At 46.8% G+C, this 11,812-nt stretch overlaps 2 protein-coding genes across 3 annotated transcripts in view; one reads left to right on the top strand and one right to left on the bottom strand.

Annotated features, from left to right (window-relative positions):
• Positions 1-11,812, top strand: part of PRKCQ (protein kinase C theta) — an 826,629-nt gene that overhangs the window by 707,360 nt on the left and 107,457 nt on the right. The window lies entirely within an intron of this gene.
• Positions 1,201-11,788, bottom strand: PFKFB3 (6-phosphofructo-2-kinase/fructose-2,6-biphosphatase 3). 2 transcript variants are annotated; one of them, XM_019615102.2, is made up of 13 exons: positions 11,373-11,788; positions 8,201-8,326; positions 7,825-7,921; positions 7,111-7,177; positions 6,723-6,797; positions 6,370-6,426; positions 5,061-5,185; positions 4,047-4,254; positions 3,238-3,384; positions 2,787-2,891; positions 1,818-1,947; positions 1,568-1,630; positions 1,201-1,410 (listed from the first exon to the last, which is right to left on the bottom strand). In XM_019615102.2, exons 1-13 carry the CDS (start codon positions 11,500-11,502, stop codon positions 1,286-1,288), a joined length of 1,455 nt encoding a protein of 484 aa, XP_019470647.1. In that variant the 5' UTR covers positions 11,503-11,788; the 3' UTR covers positions 1,201-1,285. The 2 variants fall into 2 exon arrangements, with proteins under 2 accessions (XP_019470647.1, XP_010710219.1); XM_010711917.3 differs by lacking the exon at positions 11,373-11,788 and having other exon boundaries at positions 1,214-1,410; positions 8,201-8,955.

Genomic DNA, 11,812 nt, shown 5'->3' with positions numbered 1-11,812 from the left:
AAAAATGAAAAGGGAAGAAGGCGACAGTTATAAAGGAAAAAAAAGCAAGTTGTTTCCTTCCTTAAGGCAGCCTCTGCTTTTCCCCCCCCACAATTGCTTTCGATGTGCAAAGGATTAGTTGGATGCAATGAAATGCTCTGGACGCCAAAAAAAGAGAAACTGATGCAAAATGGTTGAGAACATAATATGATTTCCCAAGAAAGGGAGGGAGAAGAAAAAAAAAAAGACCCTGCACTCAGAAACAAGATAGAGTTTTTCCACACGAGCCTTCAATCACAGAAAAAGTAAAACGTGCATTACTACCAAGTACAGCAGTAACCAACAGCCACCACTGAGCACAACACAGTGTGCCCATCGCCCTGCTCCTCAAAGCTGGTCCCTCTGACTGTGAAAGCAAGAAGAGGGAAGACGAGCGAGCCCGAGTGGATAAGAAAGGATGGGGAAGTGGGACAGAGCAGCCAGCGAGGGTCAGCACAGCACCAAGCTCCAACTCAAGGCACGTGGGATGGATGGAGGGCAGTGCCCTTACAGCCAAGCAGAGGAACCCAAGCGCTTTTGCACATGCTTCGCTCCATCCTGAGCCCCACAGCCACTCCTGGCAATGGTGATGCAAGGGCATCAATGGCACTGATGCTATGGGAAAGTGATCAACTTTTCCTATGCTGTGAGGTCAAGGAGCAAAGAAACGATGTAGTCCAAAAGGGGATGGATGAGACCATCCAAAACCCATCACCACAAGCTGGAAAGGTTGGGACACAGGGCTCCTCTTGAGCGACCATCCAGCCCCACCACCAAGCTGGCATCCCCTTGCTATGATGTCTCTTTTTTCTGGCCTCTGAGCTCCTGGTGGAGCACACAGACCTGACTTTATGGAGTCCTTCCCCTCCATGCAAGGGGTCTTCTCCCCTGGTAATCCACCACCCTGCAGAACAGCTTTCTGGTAGCCTCATAGAGCCACAGGCAGGAAAAACTACACAGGCAGATGCTGGCCAAGTCACCAAGCATGGGCTCTGCCAGCCACCTGGGAGAAGTTACGTTCTCCATCCACAGCTCTATGCCCTATCGGGCAAGTGAATGACCACAAAGGCAAAAGTCAGAGACTGGCTGACCTTTCCCTTGGTCAGCTTTAAACTAGGTAGCAGGCACATGCAAGAGTCTTCTCCCCTTGGAAAACCCTCAGCCAGCCACACCTATGCAGAGCAAGAACCCAACTGATGCTCCCAATCCTCCAGTGGCACTTTGAGCACTGGGCTGAGCTGTCTCCCCAGTCATCCTCCGTGCTGGGTTACCACAAGGGAAAGGAAGGAACACCCAAGGGATGGCTTAGAGGGAACGAAACACTTACCTCTGGCCGCTCCCTGTGAGTGTTCACAGCTTCAATATTCAGGGAGATGGATTCCACACGGCAGCCTGCAGAAGGAAGCACAGAGATACAGAGGCTGTCAGCAAACAGAAGGTGTTACAAGGTGCTCCATCCCAGACCTCTGCCCATGTCCCAGAAGCTTGGATTTAGGAGGAGGTGCAAGTTGAACACCTCAGCATATCGATAAGTAGCATTCCCACTTACCATAAGCCACTGGGGTCAACTTCAGTACCGTGTGAAGAGGACATTTCAGGTAGGGCATTTCATCTGCAGAGAAATGAAAAGCAAGATTAACCCCACCCTTCTCTAAAAAGATCTTCCTCAGCACTAAACCCACCCATACCAAAGCGATGCATACTCCAGGCCCTGCGTGGACACAAGAACATCTCATCTCCTCCAAACTACATCCCTCCTCCAACAGGATCCACCTCCTGCCCAGGGACAGGGAGCTCACCTGCACTTTTGTCCAGGAAGTAAGCAAGGAGACAGCGCATGACAGCCTGGTGACAGATCACAAGGACATTCTCTTGTCTCTCCAGCTCCATGATGACTGGCTCCAGGCGCTGCACCAGGTCTTGGTAGGACTGAAACAGAAGAGCAGGGAGATGGGCATAGAGTCAAGAAGACAAGGACCTCACAAGAAACAATTATCATCGTCTTGGTCTAAGTATTGATCTCATGCCTCTATAAACCAACATGATTACTGATAAAGATGAGTAAATTTAACAGTGCTTCAACTTGGCTACTCTAGAATGTAGCTACTAATCGGAGAAAGAAATAAACCATTTATGTCTCAATTACAGCCCTGAAGAGTTTACTGAGGTAAGCTATAACTGCACAGAGGCTTTGAGATTACTGTCTCTGTTGTCTCAAGTTTATTTTCCTTTTCTCTGGGTTTTTAAGTTCTAAAGTATGAAGCACTCTGAGAATCTCTAAGATTTCAAAAAGTTTCATGAAGGGCTGTTTAGAGTCTATATCAGTCACTCTCAAACATCCTCCTCTAGACCTGCTGTCATTAGACTAAATATTTATTGTTTCCAAGTGTCTATGGACATGATTTTTAATTTGGGACTAAATGAGTCAGTTCACAGCCAAAATTACCATCTAGGACTGACGTAAATTCCCACCTCCACATGTCACACCTTGAAAGCAGATAGTGTTCCTCAAGCCAGACAAACAGAGATATCAACATTAACCCACAGCAAGTGACGCAGAGAGCAGAGGATGAAATTACTACTTTAGAAACGAATCAAAGGGAAAAACCTGGGCAGCACAACACCAAGTGAATCTAATGGAGAGGATGGACTAGCAAAAAATGGGAGCACTTGCTTTTCTTCTACTCTCCTACTCCAGATGTAAAGAAGAGCCATTAAAACAAGAAGACCATATTCAAGTATGAGCCACATCTCCAAAGATCTCCTACCTCTCCAGAAGGATAACGGTAGTAATATTTATCCTGATCACGTAAAGCAAATTCCTCTGGATGCTGGTCCCTGATTTCTTCATAAGTCATTTCTTCACACACACCCTGAAAGCAGAGGATAGCCATGAGGTTACTACTGGCCATGCTAAAAAGAATTGGCCCACCTAACACACACACCCTTCTCCAAGGCAACTGTCTTTAATCTGCTGAGGGATCAGATATAGAACAGTTTCATGAAAAAGCCACCTTAATCTATTTATTCAAGCCAACATCTTGAACATTTTGTATAAGTTACAGGTAAAACCACAAGCCAAAATTTGAGTGCTAGAGCAGGAAAAGTACACAATTCCCCATAGAAGGGAGAACTCCCTACAGGAGGTGAGACTTCTGCAAGACTGAAAAAAGCCAGCACTATCTCCTACTATCTCCTACTGCAATTAAAGCTACTTACAGCATCTATTTCATTGAGGGCCTTCCACTGCTCATAGGGCAGCTGGAGCGCTTCTGCTGTTTGGATTGTTCTCTTTAGTTGGCTGGTCCAGACTTTGAGGTCCTTCAGGTTCTGCTCCTCAACAAACTTGTTCAGTGCCTGTGCAAACTGTAGGACAGAGAAGAGGTTGATTCCTGATTTAAGTGGGATCCCCTTCAGCTTCCCAATGAGTTTTCCTCCCTGCTTCCTAGTAAACATTCCCTTCTCTAGGTCCTCTTCTGTCTTCCATAGGTGTATTGGCCTTCTGTTCTAAGGTGGGGGAACAGCCTCACATATCTGTGATTCCCAAAAAGCTATGAAGGAGTATGAGAACAACAAACAGAAGAAGAGAAAGCTGCAACCTTATGTAATCAAGGAACAGCAGCAACATCCAGGAAACCATGTCACAACCTGGACTCTCCTATAATGTGAAATATCCCACACTATCCTTAAGCACAGCTCTGTTTAATTGTCAGAGACTTAACTGATGTTTATGCAGTCTTGACAAGTCACACCTCAAGTGGACTTCAAAATGGTAATGGAAAGCCAAAATAAATATTAGCCCTCCATGTACCAGCTCTCTTGACCAGTCCTTGAAGAAACAATTACTGAGTGAACTGAGCTCTTAACTATTACCTAAGAGGCTTTTCTGAGGCCATGTTTGAGCCAAAATTTGACAAGCCCTATAGATGGATCTTCAGATCATCCCAGCTGGCATTGAATATACACTCAGCCCAACAGATGGCATCTCCTATACCCAAATCCCAGGGAAATATTCCTCTCCTCCTTACCTTCTTGCCCCTGTTGGAGAGGCCTGAGTCACCTCCGATCTTTCCCTTGAGGTTGAACTCGCTCTCACCATGCCGACAAAGATAAATAGTGCGGGGCTGGACATGGATGTTCATTAGGTAGTAAACAATCCTGCTTTGTATGTGATCTTGAACCCTGTTGACCAGGAACCGCCGGCCAACATCAATGACTTTGATGAGAGAAAGCTCCCTAGGGAAAACACAGCAAGAATGAGGGGTGGGGCAGGTGTCAGTGGGAAAAGTAGAAAGGAAAACCATCACTCCACAAAACAGCCTTGTAAGGTATCTCAGTCAATATAATCACTCAGCTAAAAGGATTTTCTGCAGGCTATTTTCAACAGGAAGTTGGTAGGTCACAGCAATTCATGGAGAGCTAAGTAACACGAGTGTAATCAGCTTCCCTCCTTGCAGCAGTAAAGAGGATTAAGCCTAGCAAGAAACACATCCCACCTCAGTACAGCACTGAGCTGGACCAGAATTATCCACACAAAGCACATGGATGTGTCTGTGAGCAGTGGAAAGGCTGAAAGGTTACTGACTGACTGCCCACGTGGCCATGCAGGACAGCAAAGGGTGAGCAAGCCTTACTTGTGTACCCTGGGTCAACCCTGAACTTGTCTAAACAACCCCTTCTTTTAACTGGCACCATGACAAAAGCATCCCAGAAACATTCCAGCCCACCTGCCCATCCCTTTGCTTCATCTGTATTTAAGCCTGGAACTAGATTATCCTTAAGGTCTCTTCCAGTTCAAGATGTCTATATTCCTATGAATATGGTCAAAACCAGTACACACTCCCTAACACCAGGCTGGAGAAAACAGCACAACATTTTCAAGGAAGAAGCATGATTTACAGCAAGCCTCGGCCACACACTATGCTAGCACAGTCACATGTTTGAATACCAAGTGAAATACTGCTCCATACTTCATTACCCCGTTCCCAGGAAACAAAAGGCATTCAAAGACAGGCTCTTTATAAGTCAGGAAAGTTTCTTACCGGTCATAGTCATCAGGGTCAAGTGGCTGGTAGCTGGCCTGGTAACAATTGATTCTCTTCATGAAGTCCTCCATGGCATCGGTCGAATTACAGTCCCGGTAATCAGGACTGGACAGTTTTACTTCCTACAATAGGGGAGACAACACACCAAAAGGAGAGGTTAGGAAGCAGGCAGAGCAGGCTGCTGACCCACCTGGGGCAAGAGGCATAGTAGGGCTCAGATAGCCAGACCATGCTAATCTCAAAATCCTGTCATGACCCAGCTGTTGGCTGAGCCATTTTACATCCATCACTTATTACAAGATAGAGGTGAAAAAGATTCAAAGTTAAGCACAAGGAAAACTGATTTGCTATAAACCATTGCATGACTACACACTAGAATACACTAGAAGTGGACTAGGAGAACTCACAGAGACTAAGTTCTGTCTAACTTGCTTTAACACGATGTCTTTCCTGGAGATTTGGGTTTGAGCAGAAGTGTTATACATCAGTTAACTTCCCAACCAATCCTGAAACCAATGGGATAACATCAGAGGGCAGGAGCTCCCAGCATGTACAAATGCCCCTACACTGGTGCCTGTTGTGAAGCCAGTCCTGGAGGCAGGGCAAAGGCCCATGAAAACCCTCTCATAGACTCTGGATATCCCGTGACACATTCCTAGACACTGTAAAACAACTTGCAAAAGGCAGGCTGGAGATAAGGCTGGAGCACCGCCCAAGGGGGGAAAGGACACTTCCATTGAAGTTAATCATGCCCAGGTAGACCAATTAGCATCTACTCACCCTAGCCAAGCTTACCGGGCAAAAGCTCATTTCTGCTGAAGAGAAATCAAAGATCCAGTAGCTCCCAAAGGAGCTGATAAGCAATGTTTTATGTCACTCCCCCATTCAAGATGTCAGCTAGCGGCACAAAGCCTCTAAGCTGAGCTGTTATTCCTCTCAAAACAGACCTTAATAGATACTGTGAAGGTGGATGTGGCTGAAGTCACCAAATCTAACTGGAATTTAAACCACACCCACCAAGCAATCTGATGGGATATAAGCCCTTAACTACACCTATCGCTTCAAAAGGGAATTTGGGGTCACCAAGGTGTCCTAAATACTGTATACACTTCTCCTTGATACCATTGGACATCAACAGAATTGCAAGAGCTCCCTTCTCATCCCAGGACAAACATATCATAAAAAAACAAAGAACTCCTAACCCTCAGCTGAGTCTGGCAGGATGTCTTTTGAAAAGAAACCAATTGGACACAGGTGAAAAAATCCTACACAAGAGAAAACAAAAGCAAGTGGCTTTCACTCTTACCATGACATTGGTGGCAACAACATTGGGATCGTTGCAGACAGATTCGATGAAGAACACCTGCAAAGCACAGCAAAGCTCAGCTAAAAGCCAGCAGTAAGGTATGGAACATTCAGCCAGCTCTTGCTCAACCCAGACTCCCTCCCTGCTTCACCCAAGGAGCATTCCCTCCACCTCACTTCTCTCCTTTCAATCCCCAGGACTCAGGACCAGGAAAGGTCTCCCATTCCAGCAGCAAAATCCCCCTTACAACAGAGCATCATGAGGATAACGCATCAGTGATCAACTACACATTAAGAATAATAAATAATGTAATGTGGTCTACACAACACAGGCAGCAGCAGAACGGTACCAACCTTGAACCCATTTTCTTTGGCAAAATTTAGGATCATCCCTCTCCTCTCCCGTGTGGTATTTGTGGCATCAAAAACCTTTAAAAACAAAGACTCTGGTTAGCACAAGGATGCCTGGTTTTTCACCGAGCTCTTCTTCAATCTAAGTAATCTAAGTGGAACAGTGGTTATTTTATAAAAGCTGAGCTCACTCTAGCCACACGCTTTTCTCTCTCACCAAGGGCATTTTATAACATCCTTCCCCCATCTGCTTAGTTTCAGGGAATGTTTAGGAACCTTCTCCCAATCTCTGAGCATATGGCCCCTTTTCCTGCAGGTGACATTGCCCTGAGCTGCACAGGGCTCAGAACTTTCAGCATTAGTGCCAAGCACCAGAGAGGGCATTTCTTACCGCAATCTGGCCAGCCTCCTCCGTCAGATACAGCTTGACATCCCTCAGGGCAGCCAGAGCACACTGCCTGCAAAAGGGACCAGAGCCACGTATTTAAACATCAGTTAAAACTAAGTATTTTACACTTTGTAGATAGCTGAGCAGTACCATGAAAGGATACTTTGGATGATCTCCTGTCCATATGCTTTTGCACGTTTCTTCGGCACGGGAAGAGCAAGGACTGAATACCAGTACCATACCCTCCTCATTTCCTCAAAGCTTTCAATGCAGCTCTTAATTTTTGTTTTATTTTTTTTTTTTAAATGTATGTTCTACAAGATGCTTATGTCAAATAGCACACAGATCCCTGCTAAGAAGGTGAGTGAGGGAGGCCCCAAATCTACATTCTTCCCTCCTAGGTGACACCCTCAGCCTACTGAAAAACCAAGCTGCTCTGCAGCTTCCAGATGAAGAGGCAAAGGGCAAACACCACTGCAGAGCTCATGCCCTCCACCACTGAGCCTGATGGTGATATCAGGATACCAGTGACGTAGGGATGCACTGGCAATCCTGACCCACCAAACCCCAACAGCTTCAATTTGTGCCTCTACAGCAGGGAAATTTCAAGATCCAGCCAAGCCTTTCCGTCCATCACCCCAAAACCATACAGTAATCCCACTGTGAGCTTCACAACCCATCTGGGACACCAATAGCAGACACTTCCTCCACGCTCACCTCCTGACTTTCATAGCTTCTTCATTGTCGGGGCGAAAGAAGTCATAGGAGCTGTAATGCTTCACTGCCTCACGGCGATACTCCCCCACATTGAAAACTGCAGGAGAAAGGTAAAAATCATCAAAACCAGGAGAACAATCAAATCAGCACACAGCTCCCAGGAATAACATTTTAGCAACAGACTGAGAAAAGACATCTTTAGAGTAAAAGACTTTAAAAGGCTCAAGGATATCTCTTTGTTTCAAAGGAATGGGAAAAAATGGGACATCTCCCATTCCATGTGGGACAATGTCCCACCAGCAATATGACTGAGGTCCTGTAGCACCTTCTGAGGACTGAAGCTGGTACTTTTCCCAGCAGCCTGTGAAAATCTCACCTTTTGTTGGGACACCAATCCAGTTGAGATAGCGAGTCAGCTTCTTGGAGATGTAAGTCTTCCCCCGGGCTGGGAGGCCAACCATCACTATCACAGTGGGAGAGTTGGCAAGCTGTGGCCCACAGGCTATGAGAAAGAAGAGAAAGCAAAACACAAGCAGCTGTTAATCCACCAGCTCATCTTCCTTATTGCTGAGCCAGCCTCCTCCAGGTCCTTTTGAAGTTACAGGGAGACCAAAAAGCCTCTGCACCATCTCCCCTGCACCTTCCACCCATGAGCCTCAAGTGACCAAAACCTTGAGCAGGGAAATCCACCGATTCAGTTTCAGAATGGAATGTGCTGAATGAGCACATCAGAGCTGGAGCATATGGTGGATGGGTCTATGAGCCATGAGTGAGACAACTGCCCCAGTTAAGCCACGCTGACCCAAATTCAGACCCAGAAGGACAAAGGAGAACATCTTGATGGCAGTGGAGGTACAGCTGGCTTCCCAAAGCATCTTGCAGGATCCTCTGATGTCTCTGTTTTCCGATCAAGGGGAACACAACCCCTCATCCCTATGGTTGGCTGATCTTAGGAAAACCCAGAGGATGGCCCTAATTTGATTAGAGCCATCAGTATATAAAAACAGATACGTGAGAATGATCTCTTTCTCCTAAACCTAAGCTGGTTACTTTTTGTTATAAAGAGGGTCCTGTATCAAACAGGTGGAAATAAACCCAGAGTGATGACTGGAAAGTTGAAGATGACTCCAATTCAATAAAACTGCATGACCAAAACGCAAACAGAATGGTGACAAAGGTACCCAGGAGAGTCACTTTTCTCTATAAATCCTTTAGAAAGTAATTTCTGGAGCAATGGATTGGTTCATAGGAAAGAACACATGGCAACATCTCACTGCCCTCCCACGTCACTAATGTTCACATGGCTCTGCACCATCAAGAGACCAAGGCAGTAAGCCAAGCGCTTTACAGGCAGGAAGGGAAGATCTTAACGATGCCTAATGGAATTTGGATTAGGCAGGCACCTTTCATACCACTCAGCATCACGTGCTGAGCCCGCCCGGCAAGGAGCAAGCCCCTCCAACGGGATTTCTCATCAACCCTTCAATCCTGGAAACCTCATGGGAAAGGAATGCGGGGAGTGAATGGCTGATGGCAGAGCCATAAAAATGTGCCTTAATTATGGGCTGTGAGCTGAGCTGCTCTCCTAGCTATGGGGCAGGTGGGATTTTGGGATGCAGCACAATTGGTGGCTGCCAGCGGATGGAGGCAGCGTGGAGGGATTGGTCTCGGGGATGGGAAAACAAACCAAGAGGTATGCAGAGAGTATGCGAAACATGTGGCATTTCCCTTCCAACAAACAAACAAAAAAAATCCTACAGCCAAATTAAAGCCACACGTTAAAATGCCAGAACTGCAAAGAGCCACTCATCATCTGCTTGGCTGCCTCAACAAAACAGAAAGGAGATGAGAAAACTATCAAAAGGTGGGGTTCCTTCCTCTCCCCTACCCCCTTTAAGTGCTCTGTGTTCCTCAGGACAGTGCGCTGGGTCCCTTTGTGCAACCTGTCCCCTTGGGTGCCACGTTTCAAAAGCCCACGGCAGCTCCCACTGATCTCAGTGGCAGGCACTGATTTTGCACACTGGGATACCCAGGGGGCTGCAGGCATCCAAAGGAAAAGGGCTTTTGCTCTCTGAGTGTGAAAGTACAGAGAAAACATGTCTCATGTGCTTTAACAACTTGAGAGGGAAAGGAAAAGAATTACACCTGAATAGACCAGCTCCTCCTTTCTCTAGCTGCTAGCAGACACAAGATATCAAAGAATGGAGCCAAGAGAGCTTGAGCAATTAAAATAATGGTGCTTAACGAGGGACAGGGACAATGCTGGGTACTGTTCCTACCTTCGGCTCCAAATAGAACTGAGGCAGTCACAGAGCTCCTGCCTGCATGGGGGCAACAAAACCAAAGAGAACAGCTGAAGGAATCTCTCCCCAGATCAGTTTGCTATCAAATAGAAGAGCCAGGTCCCTCCATACTGTGAAAAAGAACCTGGTTAGGAACCTAGAAGCACTTCCCAGAGGTCAGTGGTGGGCTCAGCACATGCACCTACTTATCAGGAACTTGAGCCCAAATACACCAAAATCACAAAAGCCAGCCCTGAGTTCTAGGAAACTTTGCAGCAGGGATGAAACAGAACCCGTGTTTTGCTCCCAGTGCTTCACAAAGACCCAATTCATCATTCCTTTTCACCACGCTGGAAAGCTATCAGGGTTTTCAATGCATATTCATTACTCATTATGTCCAGGTAAGCCAAGGTCAGGGATGACTTTCAAAAGGCTCCAGCAGTGTATTTCATTGAATGGCTTTGGTCAGAAGGGACCTTTAGCCCATCCAGTTCCAACCCTACTGCCATGGGCTGCTGCCACTCACCAAATCAGGCTGCCCAGGGCCCCATCCAACCTGGCATTAAGAACCTGCATGGATGGAGCACACACAACTACTTTGGTCAACCCATCCCAGTGCCTCACAATCCTCTGAGCAAAGAGCTGCTTCTGAAGATCTGACCTAAATTTCTTCATTTTTAGTTAGAACTATTTCCTCTTATCCTGTCACTATTAGATCATGCTCCCACTCCTGCTTATAACTTTTTTTTCCAGTACTGGAAGGCCACAACAAAGTCTCCCCAGAGCCTTCTCCAAGCTCAACAAGCCCAATTACTCCAACCTGTAAGAAAATATCACAGGACCTTGTGCTTGGGAGCTGCTGAGAGCACACTGGAGCGCAGAAGGAAAAAGAATTAAAGAAAAAAAAAAAGGGAAATTTTCCTCTATAAATGGTTAAATAAAAAAGAGCCACCTCCCAAATCCATGTGCTTTTACTGCCTCTTTGTAGGCAGCGCTCCCATGCGCCTCTCCCTCCCAAAAAACCCACTCCGCATCTTCCACACCACTCAGATTCCCTTTTTTTTTTTTCCAGTTTTTTTCCTATTCCATTCTTCTGACACCTCCAAGGGACGCGTTCCTACACCACACACCACCAGCAAGGAGCCCACAGAACCCACACCCATGCAATCTCTCCACATCCCACGTGCGGAGCCATGCGATGGATTGAGGCCCTCTGCCTTCTCTCCCCTCTGCATCCCCCTGCCCGGCCCCTTCCCAGCCCCCTACGTGAGCGACGTGCAGCCGGACCCCCATTGAATGGATCGCAGTCAGAGGGCCGGATGAAGGCATCGCCGCATCCATTCGAGCTGCCATGAGGACGGGAACAATCGGGCCAATTATTCCACGCGCAGAGCATCCACTCGGCGGTTTCCCGTTGATGCTCTGCGAGTTCCTCACCGCGACCGCAGCAGCCTCACATCCAGCCTTTGTGTCCCCGTTCTTTGTTACCGCAGAGGAATGGACGCTGCCTATGGGAAATCGCTGAGTTTCCAAAAGCCCAGTGGGGCTCTTTCCATAGATCGCAATGAACGACGCCTAAATGTGGCTCGTTTCCACCCCAAAAGAAAAATAATTAGAAGCCAAGTTCATAACGAACCGCTTAATATCTTACAACGTTAAGAAAACTCTGCCCTATCAGAAACCAGCAAAAAAAAAAAAAAACAAAC

Source organism: Meleagris gallopavo, chromosome 1 (assembly GCF_000146605.3).
Source record: "Meleagris gallopavo isolate NT-WF06-2002-E0010 breed Aviagen turkey brand Nicholas breeding stock chromosome 1, Turkey_5.1, whole genome shotgun sequence".
In the NCBI taxonomy this organism is placed as follows: Eukaryota; Metazoa; Chordata; class Aves; order Galliformes; family Phasianidae; genus Meleagris; species Meleagris gallopavo.
The sequence above is the reverse complement of the archived record's forward strand: the minus strand, read 5'-3'. Positions and strand labels throughout refer to the sequence as shown.

Coding starts and splice junctions, on each gene's coding strand:
- PFKFB3 (XM_019615102.2), bottom strand. CDS start 11,502: ATGCTCTGCGCGTGGAATAATTGGCCCGATTGTTCCCGTCCTCATGGC. Junction 4,255..5,060: donor GACCCTGATGACTATGACCG/GTAAGAAACTTT, acceptor TGTTTTCCCTAG/GGAGCTTTCTCTCATCAAAG. Junction 1,948..2,786: donor ACCGTTATCCTTCTGGAGAG/GTAGGAGATCTT, acceptor CTTCTGTTTCAG/TCCTACCAAGACCTGGTGCA.